A 16,348-nucleotide genomic window follows, 5' to 3' on the forward strand; every position below is an offset into this window, starting at 1 on the left:
CCAAAAATAAATTTTAGCAGAAAAATATTACATTACCACAATAACTATGTAGATCAGAGCGGATCTGTTTTGAGGTGTATGTGAGAGGTGGCATTCGGATTTTTGCAGAAATCGTTAGGTGATAAATAAAAAAAAAATCGGTTGCCTGTAAAGTCGGTTTTACGGGCGAAGATTTTACGTGACAACGTCTTTTTCTCGGTAGAATATTTATTGATATGAATATTATTAAATTGCACAATAGGAACAAGTAATTGAATGAAAATAAGAATTGCACAAATTTTAACTATAGAAATATATTTTGTTTACTAAAACATTGTACATGTAAACTTAAACTTAACTAATTTCTATTTGAGTGATTTTGTTGAGGATAGGACGATGATAGGAGAAATATGAAATGAAAGGAAGTGTTTCTGCTGTAATGCGTCTTGAACGCCAAGAACGCTCGAGAAAGACAGAGACACAAGCACGCACCGATTCAACGCGCCTAATTCTCTAGTGCTGCGCGCGCAGCGGACCGATCATGTTTGAGTGGGAGAGAGACGCAAGGCATTCGCCGGTCCGGCGGGCCTCTCTCTCGTTCGGTGACTCATCGTAACAGACGTGAGCGGGCGTTACACTTTTTCATGAATGACTCCGAGCCACAACCTAATTTAAGACGTTGTCACGTCAAAAAAAATTATTCTCATTCAATATAGATACTTAGTAGTTAATATAAAAAGTGCTTAAGAAAATAGTTCAAGAAAATATCTGTGTTTTCGCCAGAAAAGATGTTTGAACCATATTACTACTATATACTACTACTATAAATATTTATATGAATCAAAAGCAAATTTATATGATCCCTTAGAAACTAAAATTTCTTTGCATTTTGAGCATTATAAAAATTAAAGAAACTTAAATCAATATATTTATTATTTGGTATTGTTTAATTTAAAGTGATAACAATATTTTTAATTAACTATTAAAATCTTTATCTAAATGAGCATTAACCTTTTGACATTATAGAATGCATATAGAAAATATTTTCAAACTGGGCATTACACATTAAAAAAATCAATAACATTGAAAGGGAAAATATTTAGGACTCGAACTATATCAGAACAGTGAACAAATAAAGCAATAGGATCTATTAACATCTATTAACATCTTTATCAACGTCTGGCTATGCCTTGCAATTTATAGAAGGCTCAGATTAAGGCAGTTATCTGAATTGTGTTTCGAAACTATTTTACGGATTCAATAGGATCTATTTTTTTAAGATATGAGAAACGAAACAAATAAATAGATAATTCTGTATATTTAGAGAAAGGCTATTATAGCGGGATAAGAAGATAAAATCTGCACTTGGTTGGATTTTTATTTGCGGTTGAGTACTTGAAAGTACATATTTAGAAACCTCTTTAGCCAAATTTTTAGCTTCCTATGTAGCCCCTGGTTCCGCTATCGCAAAAAATGTGTTTTTTCGAAAAAAAAAAATTTCTGAGCGATCCTTTGCTTTACAAATTCTGAAAAAATTCATGAACATACATTTTAATGTCCAAAAACCCTGTGATTTTTTTGATAAAAATTGAGCTGAAGTAAAATATTTGAATGTATCAAAGAAAATTTAGGTTATGTACGAAAAATAATAATTTAGAAGTTTGACAAAAATTACATACACAACCTAATTTTTTTTTAAATTCAAATACTTTACTTGAGCTCAATTTGGATCCAAAAATTTTTTCAGATTTTTTTAAAGCAAAGGAAATTTTTTTTTGAAAAAACACATTTTTTGTGATCAGGGATCCCAGGGGCCACATAGGGAGCTAAAAGTTTGACAAAGGGGTTTCTAAATATGTACTTTCAAGTACCCAACCTCAAATAACAATCCAGCTTAGTGCAGATTTTACCACTATATCCTTTCTGAAATACATTTCAGTCATGGGTACCATCATAACATTTTAGGTCACTATACACACGATCAAGTAGTGATAACCAAAGATAGAAAATACTTGGAATATATGAGTAGAAAATGTTTTTCAATATTACAGAAAAATCAATAAAAATTAGAAACAAAAATGCAGTAGAGGGGGTTTCCAGATGGGAGATAATAACATTTTAGGTACATAAAGTACTATAAGGCTGACACTATAGACAGCCCTATAGAAGAAATGAATCACAGCAGGATGGACCATAGGTATAGTGAACTTATTTACAATATTTACAAAAATGCCACTATGACTGTTAATATACACGATAAAATCCGACCAATAAAAATAAAACGTGGGATAAGGCAAGGAGATACATTTGGACCGAAAATATTCATAACGGCATTAGAGTATGCGTTTGAGATGGTCAATTGGGACCACAGAGGAGTAACAATAGAGGGCGAAAAGCTTAACCATCTCCGTTTCGCAGATGACATTGTCCTTATCACAGATAATTCAGGAGAAGCCACAGATATGTTAAATGAATTGGACTTTGCATGTTCGAAAGTGGGCCTCAGAATGAACTCATAAGGACAAATATGGTCCCCAATAACCATTTAACTATTCAAGACAAAGTGGTAGAATTGGTGGAGAAATACACGTATTTGGGTCATGAAATAAGAAAGAGCAGGGATAAACACATAGCGGAACTGGGCAGGCCATGTAGCAAGAATGCACGACTCACGATGGACGAGCAAAATTACAAATTGGAGGCCAAGAGCAGACACACGTAGTAGAGGAAGACCACCTACACGTTGGGCGGACAACATCAGGTGTATCACCAAAAATTAGCAACAAAGAGCACAAAAGTAAAAAATGGAGGAGTTTAAGGGAGGCCTATGTCCAGCAGTGGACGTGATAAATGAAGGCTGGATGATGATGATGACACTATACACACGATCAAGTAGTGATAACCAAAGATAGAGAAGACTTAAAATTTACGAGTAGAAAACTAGAGGAAGAAAGAAGAAAATTGAGACTCGATATTAACATGACTAATATTAAATTACGAATAAATATAAGATTTGCAAATGCGAGAAAACTTTGTAAACAGGTCCGATAGTTATATACATATATTTTGAAGAAAAATAGGAAATATATCTGAAAATTTTAAAAATCAATAAGTAAGTATCGTATGGACACATAAAGTTATGTAAGAAAGTGCCTAAAATAGTAAGGGACTGGATATCCCACGAAAAAAGAAACCTATTACATAGATAAGCGGAATTAAGAGAGAAATTTGGGAAGTGAAGACTGGGTAGACAGCAAAATTGAGATCGGATGAAGATTGGGCTATGAAGCCGGATATATAGAAAAATATGCAAAAGAATTACTTAAAGAACGTAACGAAGATGAAACATGGTATAGAGATCACGAAAGACCGAAGTGAATAGGTCGAAAGAAGCAGAAAGCCGGCATAAAACTAGGTGTGGCATGAGAAGACATGTGTGCGAAAAGTAAAGACATATATTGATAAAAACATGAAAATACGACATTCATAAGGGAACAGGTAGACCCAAGGATTTAATATCACAAATGAATGAGAAATCACAAAAAAGATAAAAATGATCATTAATAAGTATTCACCGACAAAAATTTTGTTAAAGTCAAGATGATCAGAATCTGTTTTTATAGTGAAAGTAAAAAATTATCATACTGTGGATATACCATAATATAAGGAGGGTTAGTTATTCAAGACTACGCCCAATTTAATGATAAATTTCAAATAAAAAATCTAGAAATACTCATTACATATAGATTTCTCTATAAAAATTAGTAAAATTAAAACAATGCTGATAAGCATATTTATGTCAAAAAATGATTTTGCCGTTTAATACTGGAATGCGAATAAAAAATTTGTGGTCTTATCTACGCCCATGTTTAGCCGAACTTTTCAAGGGGGTGATAACTCATCAATAATTTACTAATTACACCCAAAAATAAAAATAATTTTACAATACCGTTAATTAATACTTACTTGTTATTTTTTATTGTTTACACACATAAGAACCATAATCTACATAGTTATAAAAAAATTCCATTCAACGAAAATAAGTTAAGAAGTAGATAATGCATGTTGATTACTTTGTTTCTATTAATTTAAATAATTAACTTACTTTATAAATGAGATACTTGAAAATCAATGACCTTCAATATTGAAAAAAGGTGTTCAAACGTTTTTAAGAAATAGAAAAAAACTTACCATGCTTTCACTCGAATCAGAACTTCTCCCTCATTCACAGAAGGCTCGGGTTTCTTAAGAATCTTCACAGACTTCAATCCACCGAATCCAGTTAAAACCACGGCTCGCATCTCCTTGGGGGCCTCTTTTTCAGTCTCGGCAACAGGTTCTACTTCCCCGGTCCCATTCTCCTTCACCTCTTTTGTTTCTTCAACCGCATTTTCGGCTTTTTCAGTTTTTGGTTCTTCTACGGCGTTGTTGGCGACGGCTTCTTGTTCGGACATCGTTTCTTGGTACACACACGCGATATAATATAATGCGAATTTAAATGTTAAGTTACACCGAGTCGAGCTATGCCTATAGTGAGTCGGTCGTCTCCTCTTTGTGTGCAAATGGCAAATGTAACAGGTGCTCTCTGTCTGGCTTCGGCTGGGCTTTAATCTATAGGGCGCGTCTTGTAGACGCGCAAGCGCAATTCGACAATAAAAATAAAACAACCCTTATGTGCGTCGCAACTCGCATAGTCATCCACACTCGTTTTTCGTGGGAGTGCGTTTGGCAAGTTCAGGGTCGTATCCTTAAACCATTGTAGTAGGTTAGAGTTTATATAATATAAATATTTATATAATAAATATTTTATTGAAAATAAAAATTATATTAATATTAAAAATTAGAATAGAAGTACGAGGATATATTTTTATAGAAATATTTTAGGAAACTTGAAGGATTAAAAATTGCATTAGAGACTAAGGAACGCCACGATAAAAATTTGCAAAATAATATGTAGGTATAGGTACTGAAAAACATAGTTCGAATTACATATAGGCATATATAGGTAAAGGCATAAATATTGATATAGCGTGGACATATTAATACAAGGGAAGATCTTGGAATATAGAAATTAGGAACTGGAGCAAACTAGAATTAGTAAAATATAGGGCAGTAAAAATGAAATAAATTCTTGATAACATGCTTGTAACCTAACTCAAACCATAAAAAAGTAGTCGCCAAATATATACGGTCTTTTACATAAATACCGTTAACAAGACAAGATATTTGTGACATTTCAGTTTTGTAATACCTATTCATCATTAACCCATATCTGTCCAGTAATGGATGTAGGTCGCTCGTAGTATTTTGCATGTTTCCCGGTCTTGAGCAACTTGCATCCAATTTCCGCTGATACTTTTTGTATCATCGGGCCATCTTGCTGATAAAACGTTTCTTCGAAATTCATATTTTCTTGGTTTCTACTCGATATGTCATTTTATCCATCTTGCATGCAACAACCTTGCAATGTGTCCAGCCCAGCTCCAGAGTCGTAATTTTTCGTATGGCATCTGTTGCTTTGCTCTTTGGCATATTTCTTCGTGGGGATTCAATCTTTCGGGAAATATAAATACAAAGTTACAATATTTAGCGGTTATAACCTAATAGTACATGCAATATGCTTAATTATAGCAGTAATTAGGTCCAGAAGTTTAGAAAATACTTATTAGATCTCCCCACAGGTAAGGGGTTGTTTAATATCGCACAGGTTTGTCGATCTTCCAATTCAAAATACATGGTTAAAACATGTGTTCCGTAGGTATAAGGTAGTGGCTCCCATTGAGAACAGTACCCCAATAAGCGACACCAGAATTTGTTATTTATGTACTAAGACTATTTGAAACAGTACAGTCTGTAGTACTGGCGGTCTTTGCTTCCTTGGGTAATAGTTTGAATATGTTGGCATCAATGCGGCGATAAAATCAATTTTAAGGTTGATGACATTGACTAGTTTTATAAGTGACGTAAAAGTGCACGTTTTGCCGAAATTACTAAGCAAAAACGCTAAGAAAATAGTTTATATTATACAGGGTGGTCCTAAAGTAATTGTACAAACAGAAACCATAGATTCTCGCCTTTAAAATATTACAATTTAAGCCAACTTGCTTTAATAAAATATTGATATTAAGAAAGATACAGGGTGTTAAAGTGGAAATTTAAAATTCTATTTTTCGCTATAACTTTTAAGTTTGTAAATATTTTTGGACAAAAATTTATAATTGGACGCTTTTAAGTAGGATAAATTATAATTTTATACATAAATTAATGTTACTGATAGATGGCGCCACATATGCCACAGGTGTGGCATAGATTTGCTCTTAAAGTTACCTCTATTTGTGTTAAAAAATATTAAACATACATTATTTTTACAAAGAAAAGGTATACTTGTTAGTAACCTCAAAATTTAACCGTTTTCGAGATAATCGCATTTTATAAGTCAGCTGCCTCATAATTCTTAGTTGTGATATTTGTGCGGTAAAGCACTCAGTACCTGTAGATAAGCATAATTCATAGTTTATTCTTATTAAAACAACTCAAAGATGATAATGTAACATTACAAAATTTTTGTTATGGCTGCTAAATGTCTTATTGGAGAAAATATTCTTCATCTTCTTCTTTAGGTGCCGTGTTCGTATTCAGACGCTGGCTGTCATCATGTATACAATTTCCATTTTCTATCGCTTCTTAAATTTCTATACCTACTGGCGTTGTATTACTTTTTCCCTATTGTAAAATGCTGAAAAACCAAAATATATGGTTTATGTAAGATGGTACACCACCACATTCTAGAGAGAAGGCGTTGAGAACATAGTTAAATATACCTTTTCTGAACGTTGGATTGGACGTGGCAGTCATATTCCTTGGCAATGTGGTGAGATATTGATATAATTATTTAATTTATACAAAAACCCAAAATAATACTTATTATTCATTACGTAAATTGTTGTTTACCCATTTTTATTATGACAAATGGAAACTAAAGCACAGGTATGAAATAACACACGTGTCTTGTTTCATAATACTTTTGCTACAAATCTTACCTTAAAGACTCAGCATTTTTACAAAAACATCATCGTTGGCCTAATAACCGATATTGTTATAAATATAGTAAACAAACAGGCAATTTAGTTCAGCATAATATTAGTTCGTTAGTTCATAATATTATCATCATTATCATAATAGTCCATTTGTTCGATATGTAATTATAGTTACTCGTAAGCTTATATGAGTGTATATAAGTAACCAATGAATGAGATACATCACAGTTTAATACATTATTTAACCTTTGCGACATAATATACTATAAGATTTGGATATAGATTCGTCCATTATACATTATAGCCACCACGTAGCCCAGAATTTAATCCGCTTGATTTTGGTGTATGGGGCGTATTAAAACAACGTGTCTATAAGAATGCCATAAACATTTGCAACCAAATATGGGAAGAAATAAATACTGCAACAGTTTCTTTAGAACCAATGATGCTATTTAATATGAGATGATTTTTATGGAATATATTGACAAATGAATTAATGAAAATGGTAGACATATCGAACACTTACTTTAACAAAAAGTTTAATAATTTAGTTTAACTATTTCTTAATTTGGTTTGTAAACAAAATGTTTTGATTACGACTTTAATTTAACATAAAATATAAAATGTTTGATGTAAAATCCTATTATTCTGTTTTTTGTCATATCCTGTTATTAATTATCCTGCTGATATATTTATTTTATTTAATATTTCGTTAACTATTAACTTTAGTTATTGGTATTTTATACCAAAATTTAGATTTATTAATTGTCTATTTTTCCTTCGTTGCCTGGGGTAATTGCCTTAACTCAGAAATATGCAGCTGATTTGTAAAATGCGATTATCTCGAAAACTATTGAGTTTAAAAGTTATTAACAGGTATACCTTTTTTTTGTTGAAATAATGTATCTTTAATATTTTGTATCACAAATACAGTTCACTCAAAGAGCAAAAAAGTTAAGTGCAAATTTATGCCACATATGTGGCATATGTGGCGCCCTCTATCCGCTACATCAAAGTGTGCATCAAATTATAATTTCTCATATTTAAAAGTACCCAGTTGTAAATTTTTATGCATAAATGTTTACAAACATGAAAGTTATAGCCAAAAATAAAATTTTTAATTTGCACTTTAACACCCTGTATCTTTCTTAATATCAACATTTTATTAAAGCAATTTAGCTTAAATCGTAATATTTTAAAGTGTAGAATCTACTGTTTCTTTTTGTACAATTACTTAAGGACCACCCTGTATAATATGTATTATAATAGTCTACTACTAATATAATATAATACTATAGAAATAATCTTCTTGTAAAGAAACGGAAGCTTGAGTACTTCGGACATGTCATGAGGCATACTAAGTACCGTCTGCTACAGTTAATAGTCCAAGGAAGAATCGACAGTAGGAGGGGACCAGGAAGAAGACGACACTCATGGATGCATAACCTGCGACAATGGTTCGGACTAACATCGACCGAACTGTTCAGAGGTGCCGTAAACAATGTCAAAATAGCCTTGTCCAACGTCCGAAACGGATAGGGCAAAGGAAGAAGAAGAAGAATATGTATTATACAAATTTTATCATTAACTCGTTGGAGTCTGGTTCTCAGGTCGATTCAATCTATACTGATTTTTCAAAAGCTTTCGATAGAGTCAATCATGAGATCTTGATTGCCAAACTTTGTGGCTATGGCATTAGCGATAATATCTCAAATTGGATTAACCATTATTTGTCTAATCGTTCTCAAATGGTTAAATATGGTACTTTTTTGTCAAAACCAATTCATATAACATCAGGTGTTCCACAAGGTTCTCATTTGGATCCACTGCTTTTTAATATATTTGTTAACGATTTACAAACAGTAATTAACTCCGACCAATTTCTCTTATTCTCGGATGACATAAAAATCTTCAGATCTATTGCTTGCCTCTCTGATTGTGAATGTTTGCAGTTGTCCTTAAATTAATTTTTCACGTTGGTGTGAAGTAAATGTTTTAAACTTAAATCTAAAAAAATGTTTTAAAATCACGTTTAGTAAAACGCAAGCTTCTTTTAATAATAATTACACACTTAATGGTACTGTTCTGCAAGAGATACGCCAGGTACAGGATTTGAGTATAACACTGGATAGAAAACTGAACTTTAATGATCATATTAATGACATAACTTCACGTGCCCTTAAAATGTTAGGATTTATCCAGAGAAATTCAAAGGACTTTTCAGTTTTTACGTTTAAAATATTATACTGTTCGCTAGTGCGATCAATTGTAGAATACTGCTGTACTATATGGTGTCCTTTTTATAATACCCAGAAAACTCAATTAGAAAAAGTTCAAAACAGATTTTTAAGAATATGTGGTTATACAATGGATTTAAGACGTGGATATTATAATTACAGTTATATTCTTAATCAACTTAAAATGAACAAATTAGAGGCAAGAAGAGCTGAATTCGAATTATATTTTTTACATAAGCCTCTAAATGGATTTATTAATTACCCTGAAATTTTGGGTTTAATCTCATTTAATATACCTATGCGAAAACCCGTAATTCCGACCTGTTTTTTGTAGATTTCCGTTCTACTAATTATGAACTTAATGAAGTTATTTCTAGGATGTTACGTACATTTACCAAACAGATTTAGAATTATTTAATTCTTCAACTGCATCATTTAAAAAACATGTTAAAAAACTGTTGTAGCTAGCTTAGATATCTTACTGTATTTTATACATATTGTACAAAAACTGAAAAATGGTTTAGCCCGTCAATAAATAAATAAATATAAATTGAGGGTGTGACGTTAATGTGTATTTAAAGAGTAAGTTTTTTCGTAACGGATAGACACATCAAGAAGAAGAAGATAGGGGGTATCAGTTACTGGTACAAGATCCGAGCAAGTATCCAGTAAGTGACACTAATTTTATAATTTTATGTTGTACCAATAGCTGACACACATGGCTGATATTGTTTACTAATATATGTCAGCTACTGGCTCCAAATAATATTTGTTTAATAATTTAGATTTTCTTTTTATTTCAGTTGACAATGCCGAAGAAATATTCTAATAAGACATTACGTCAAGCAGATATTGACAACGGAATACCTGTTGCCACAACAAGCAAAAAATATGGGATCCCAAGAACTACATTAATATATAAAAAAAGTGGTAAATACCCTAGAGAATACAGAAAGGAAACTGCTACAAATATAACCCCTGATGAAGAAAATCTGTTGGTCGAATGGTTATTTTATAATTCTGATCGTGGTTTTCCAGCAACAAAACTTCAGCTCATTGATTCTGTAAAATTAATTTTCAAACTTAACAAAAGTAAAAATAATTTCAAAAATGGAAGAAATGGCAAAAAGTGGTATTCTTGCTTTCTACAAAGACATCCAGAGTTCATACATAGAGTCGCGCAAAACCTAACCACCGGGAGGTCAACTGTCAATGAAGAAAATTTGCGCCGCTGGTTTAGGGATATTAAATCGTACCTTGAGGAGAATAATTATTACGACATTTTTAATGATCCTAAACGAGTATTCAATGCTGATGAGTCGGCTTTTTATATGAATCCTAAAGGAAGCCGAGTTCTTACACGCAAGGGAGATTCCACTGTCTACAGCCATCTACCAAATGACGACAAAGAGTGCCTTACTGTTCTTATGACAGCAAACGCAGCAGGAAATATTGCCTCAGGCATGGTGATGTTTGCTCATGAAAGGATTCCACCGGGTATATCTGCTTCTATACCAACATGTTTTGCAATTGGTAAAAGTGAAAGTGGATGGATGACCGTGGAAACTTTCTATGAGTATATAACAAACGTTTTTTATCCTTGGGCTGTGGAAAATGAAATTGAGTTTCCAATTATATTTTTCGTTGTTGGACCTTCTATTCACTTGACTTTGCCTCTTAGTGATTTCTGTACTGATCTTATTGCATTGCATTCTAATTCGACACATATTACGCAGCCGATGGATGTAGCAGTTTTTAGACTCCTAAAAAATTGCAGAAGAAATAAAGTAAACAATTGGAGAATACAAAAAAAATGGTTCTAAAATGAAGAAGGAGAATTTTGGACCAGTTCTAGCAAACGCCATAGAGAATTCTATTACTCCGAAAATTATATTGAATGGTTTTCGTGCTGCCGGTTTGTGCCCATTCAACGCCGATGCAATCAACTACCAAAAATATTTCAAGTCAAATAATCCAGAAATTCACAATAATCCATTCCTCGTACAAGCAAATCCACAAGAAAAAACATTTCAACAAATGTTAGAGACTTACATTGACCCTGGCTTGTTACAAGAATTTAATGCAGCAGACTCGGATACGTGGAACGAAAATATACTACATTTAAGTCTTTTTCAAGTTTGGCTGAAGATCAAAAATGAAAAACAACTCAACACATTTATCGTTCCCAAATTAAATGACCCTGAAATCTCAACAGAAGAAGACCGTTCAGATAACAAGGAGAACAGCATGGATAAATGCAATACAGATAAAGATCCACAACCACATTTTGATACGGATAATAATCCACCAGGTGGCGATGTTGCAGTTGTTGCAGTTGTCGATTTTAATGTTAACGATACTACTACTTTAGAAAACTTACAACAGAGTCTCCTTGAAAAATCGCCTGAAAAATATATACCAATTGATGGAAAAATTCCTACTCCATTTAAGAAGGCATTGTTTTGGCCAGACAAATCATGTTCTAAAGAAACAAAAAAAAGAGTCGGTGAAAAGTTGCCTTCTGTTGCAACTTCCACTCAATAGAAACAATACAATTTAAAGAAAAAAATGGAAAAAGAATTCAAAGAACAGGTTTAAGCATTTTTTGCACAGTCCATTTTCTATTGGTTTTTTGGTAGCAATGCACTAGGATTCTATGAATTTCAGTTCTTCTACAATGGGTCATCATCATCATCAGTGGCATTACAGCTCGTTATGAGCCAAAGCCTTCTTCAGAACAATCTTCCATTCGTCCCTGTCTCTGGCAACTCTTCTCCATGCTTTAACTCCGATGGTTTTTAGATCATCCTCTATGTTATCTTGATAAATAAGTTTTGGTCTTCCTCTGGCTCGTCTTCCCACTGGTCCTCTTCGGTCGAAAATGTTTCTGATTGTTGCATCTTCATCTCGCCTAATTACATGTCCTACCCATCGAAGGCGTGCTAATTTAATATATTTTACAACGTCAGGTTCCCCAAAACTTCTATATAACTCAAAGTTGTAGCGCCTACGCCACAAACCCTGTTCTTGGATTCCTCCATATATTTTTCTTAGAATTTTTCTCTCGAAACGTTTAAGCAATTCTTGGTCGTTCTGTGTAAGTGACCACGTTTCAGACCCGTATGTTAACACTGGCCTTATTAGTGTTTTATTAATGGTAACTTTAATTTTTCTGGGTAGTTTTGGGGCCATTAGTTTCCTCAAGCCATAATAGCACTTATTGACAAGCACTATTCTTCTTTTAATTTCTTCGCTGACATTTTTGTCTTTGGTCAGCAGCGAGCCCAGGTAGACGAAGGTGTCCACACCTTCCAGTTCCAGATCATCAATTAATAGTCTAGGTATCTGGTTGCCTGATCTAGTACAATACATATACTTGGTTTTCTGTGCGTTTATTTTTAATCCCATTCTAAGTGCAGACGCCTTTAGTGATCGAAATGCTTCGATCAGAGATTCTGTGGACCTAGCAATAATGTCTATGTCATCTGCATATCCGACCACTTGTACAGATTTATTAAAGATGGTGCTATTCGTATTAATATGGCACTCTCGAATTACTATTTCTAGTGCAAGGTTAAATAAGAGACACGACAGTCCATCTCCCTGTCTCAGTCCATTTTTACAATGGAAGGGTCTGGAAAAGTTGTTTTGGATTCTGACTACACTCTCTACGCCTGTGAGTGTAAAATAACGTTAGTTGAACAAGATGAAGCGGCATTTGAAATTCCACCATAGCCTGTAGAAGTTTTTGTCTGTTGACTAAGTCGTATGCGGCTTTAAAATCCACGAATATGTGGTGGGTGTCGACTCCGAACTCAAGCGTTTTCTCAAGAATCTGCCTGACTGTGAAGATTTGATCCGTTGTTGATTTATTGGGTCGGAAACCACACTGGTAGTTCCCAACTATTTGTTCAGCATAGGGGATCAATCTTCTGTACAATACGTTGGACAATACTTTATATGCCACGTTAAGTAAGGTGATGCCCCTATAATTATCACACACCATCATATCTCCCTTTTTGTGAAGAGGGTGCATTACACCTAATTTCCAGTCCGCGGGCGTTTCCTTCCGTTGCCAGATTGTGGTTACTAATTTATACATGTGTTTAAAAAGGGTATCACCTCCATTCTTAAAGAGTTCGGCAGGAAGATTGTCCAAACCGGGAGCTTTGTTATTTTTCAGTTTTAAAATGGCTTCTCTAATTTCTTCTTCGGTGGGGGGCGGCTCTTGAGCGTTTTCATCCATTTCAGGCAAAGTAATTTCTATTTGGTCTTCTTCACGACTATCGCTAAGCAGTTCTTCAAAATGATTCGCCCACATGTTTAGTATCTGTTCTTTGTCACTAATTATGGAACCATCTCTGTCTTTATATGCTGTTATTCTGGGTTTGAATTCTTTTCTGCAGCTGTTTATCTTCTGGTAGAATTTTCGCGAGTCTTTTCTATTGTGGCGGTTAACAATCTCGTTTAGAGCGTTTTCGTATGACTCTTTCTTTTTACTTCTAAACGTCCTTTTTTCTTCTCGTCTAAGATTTTCATAGTCTTCCAGGTTTGATCTCGTTCTGCGCTGCTGAAGTCTCTTATATGCTTCATTTTTCTGTTGGTTAATGGATCTACATTCTTCGTCAAACCAATCTTCGTTTATTTTAGCCTGGTTAGGTTTTAAAAAGCCTTTAGCCGCTGTATGGATAGCGTCCTTGCATTTGGTCCAGTGTTCTTCTATACTTATATTTTCGTCAATTCTTGTCAGCTCTTCATTTAAAATTTTCCTGTAGTTATCCCTAGCGTCTTCAGATTTTAGCAAATCAGTATTATATTTAGTAGATTTTGTGCTCTGGCCCTTCTTAGCGTTTGATATACGAGCTCTGAGTTTTGTTCTTACAAGGTAGTGGTCGGAGTCTATATTAGCACCTCTAAATGCTCTTACATCTAGTACGTCCAAGAAATGTCGATTATCAATTAGTACATGGTCAATTTGGTTTTTTGTTTGACCATATTTTTGTGAGGAAAACATGTACTTACTACCACCATTGCTAATGATGCTGCGAGTTCAATCAGGCGTAAACCATTTTGGTTGCTGACAGCATGAAGACTATGCTCGCCGATCGTGGGTCGGTAAATAGTCTCTTGGCCGACTTTAGCGTTAAAATCACCAATAATAATGTTTATGTCATTGTTCTGACATTGTCTGTAAGCGCTTTCCAGTTTCTCGTAAAATATGTCCTTCTCGTCTTCTTTATCTTCAGTGGGAGCATGGATATTGATAATGCTGTAATTAAAGAACCTGCCTTTAATTCGGATTCTACATAGTCTTGGACTTATTGGTGTAGTCTTTTTTTTCTAAGCTAGCACTACCTGTCCACCTGATCTCTTGAAGTGCTATAATGTCTGCTGAATATTCATTAAGTGTATTGGACAGACTTCTTAGTTTACCTGCACTATACAGCGTACGCACATTCCAAGTAAATAAACCAATATCATTAACCTTATTGCATTTGCCAAGTCGTTGACAAAAAATCCGTCCGGCTAATTGTTTTGAAGTTTCCGTAACAGAAGAATTTTTACATGAGGGGGGTGTTAACCCACTACCCAACCCCCAACCTGGAGGACCAGTTTACCTGCTCTTGTCAGTTGCCGACCCAACCTTCCACCCGGGTTGGATACCGGATCTCCAGTTGGGTTGCTCGGTTTAACAGGGGACACCAACGTGAAGGTGAGAGTCGGATTTGAGTAGAAGAGGCTAAGTGGAGTAAACTGGAATCAACTCCATATTTCGCATCCTACTCCTTTATCCCCCTTCTGCAATGGGTTCTAGATAGAAATAGTGGATAACTGGGATGATCTTTGGATTTTTCTTCAGATTTTGAATTTGCATTGGTTGGGTTGCTACTACGTACATCTGTAAAGTAGTTTTAGGGGTTGCTGGTGTTTGATGTTCTTTTTGTGTACTGACGTATCTTGAATGTCGATTATCACTGGATTATATTTTTTTACACTGCGGAAAGAAAATCTCGAAAGAATTTTGTTTCATTTTATTGTTTTTCTGGTGTACATTTTGGTACTTTTTGTTTCTGTCTTTGTAGATTTCTTTTGTCTTTAACCTGTGGTTCTATGTATAGATATTTATTAGGATTCTATTAATATCGATATCGAATGGATCTTGAGGATCTACATGACCAGTGATAATTACGATTGGCTTTTGCTTAGTTGATGAGTGAATAGAGTTGTTACATCTACATCCCAGTATTGCATAAAAGAATTGTTCCTTCATATTAAAAGTCTTTCTTTTTTCGCTGAGTATTCTATCATTCTGTTTGATTATGTGAGGTAATTCATGGTGACTGATAAAGAGCATAAATGCATTATATACATTTATTCCCTTGTACATTTACTGTATATTTTACTGTCATCATATTTGATGACAGTAAAATTCTCTCGTTATTTATGCCATTGTAAATCATAGAGAAAAAACCAGAAAAAACTCATAAAGTATACTAGCCTACTATAGTGTACTAGCCTAAGTAGCAGATTCGTTTATATTTTCGACTACTACGTTAACCTTTTTGTTTTCTGGCCAAGCTTTTAACCATCGATCCACTAGATTATTTACAGTGCAGTGATATTTAGATCCTCTCATTATATGACCAAAGTATTGGTCCTTTCTCATTTTGGTGATGTTTATCAATTCTCCCTCTTTGTGCATGGTCTCTAGCCAGTAGCGCACCTAGGATTTGCCTCTGGATTGGGTTTTGGTTAGTCACCGAATTTTTTTATAATGTTGCTTCCATTTTGAGTCCTTAAAATGTGTGAGTAACAGTCTCGGAATAGGGTCCGGGGGGGGGGGGGTTTAACCTCCCCCCCCTGGGTGCGCCACTGTCTCTAGCACGCGTTCGTCAGATATGTGCTATCCACAGGATTCTGAGCATGTGACGGTAACACCACAACTCGAATGCTTATAATTTATTAAGATTTTTTTACTTTCGTTGTTCAGTTGTTATAATTTATTAAGATTTTTTGACTTTCGTTGTCCAGGTTTCACATCCATAGAACAAAGCGGACCAGACGTAGCACTTCAATACTCTCAAACGTGTGATC

General features: G+C 34.2%; 1 protein-coding gene across 1 annotated transcript in view; it reads right to left on the reverse strand.

Annotated features, from left to right (window-relative positions):
* The window catches only part of LOC140443658 (synaptic vesicle membrane protein VAT-1 homolog-like), a 139,330-nt gene extending 134,756 nt beyond the window's left edge, over positions 1-4,574 (reverse strand). The window contains exon 1 of the mRNA XM_072535026.1: positions 4,171-4,574. Within this exon, the coding sequence (XP_072391127.1) occupies positions 4,171-4,433 (263 nt within the window). The 5' untranslated portion in view covers positions 4,434-4,574. The remainder of the gene's footprint in view (positions 1-4,170) is intronic.
* Positions 4,575-16,348: the final 11,774 nt, after the last annotated feature.

This window comes from Diabrotica undecimpunctata, chromosome 6 (genome assembly GCF_040954645.1).
Source record: "Diabrotica undecimpunctata isolate CICGRU chromosome 6, icDiaUnde3, whole genome shotgun sequence".
Lineage (NCBI taxonomy): Eukaryota > Metazoa > Arthropoda > Insecta > Coleoptera > Chrysomelidae > Diabrotica > Diabrotica undecimpunctata.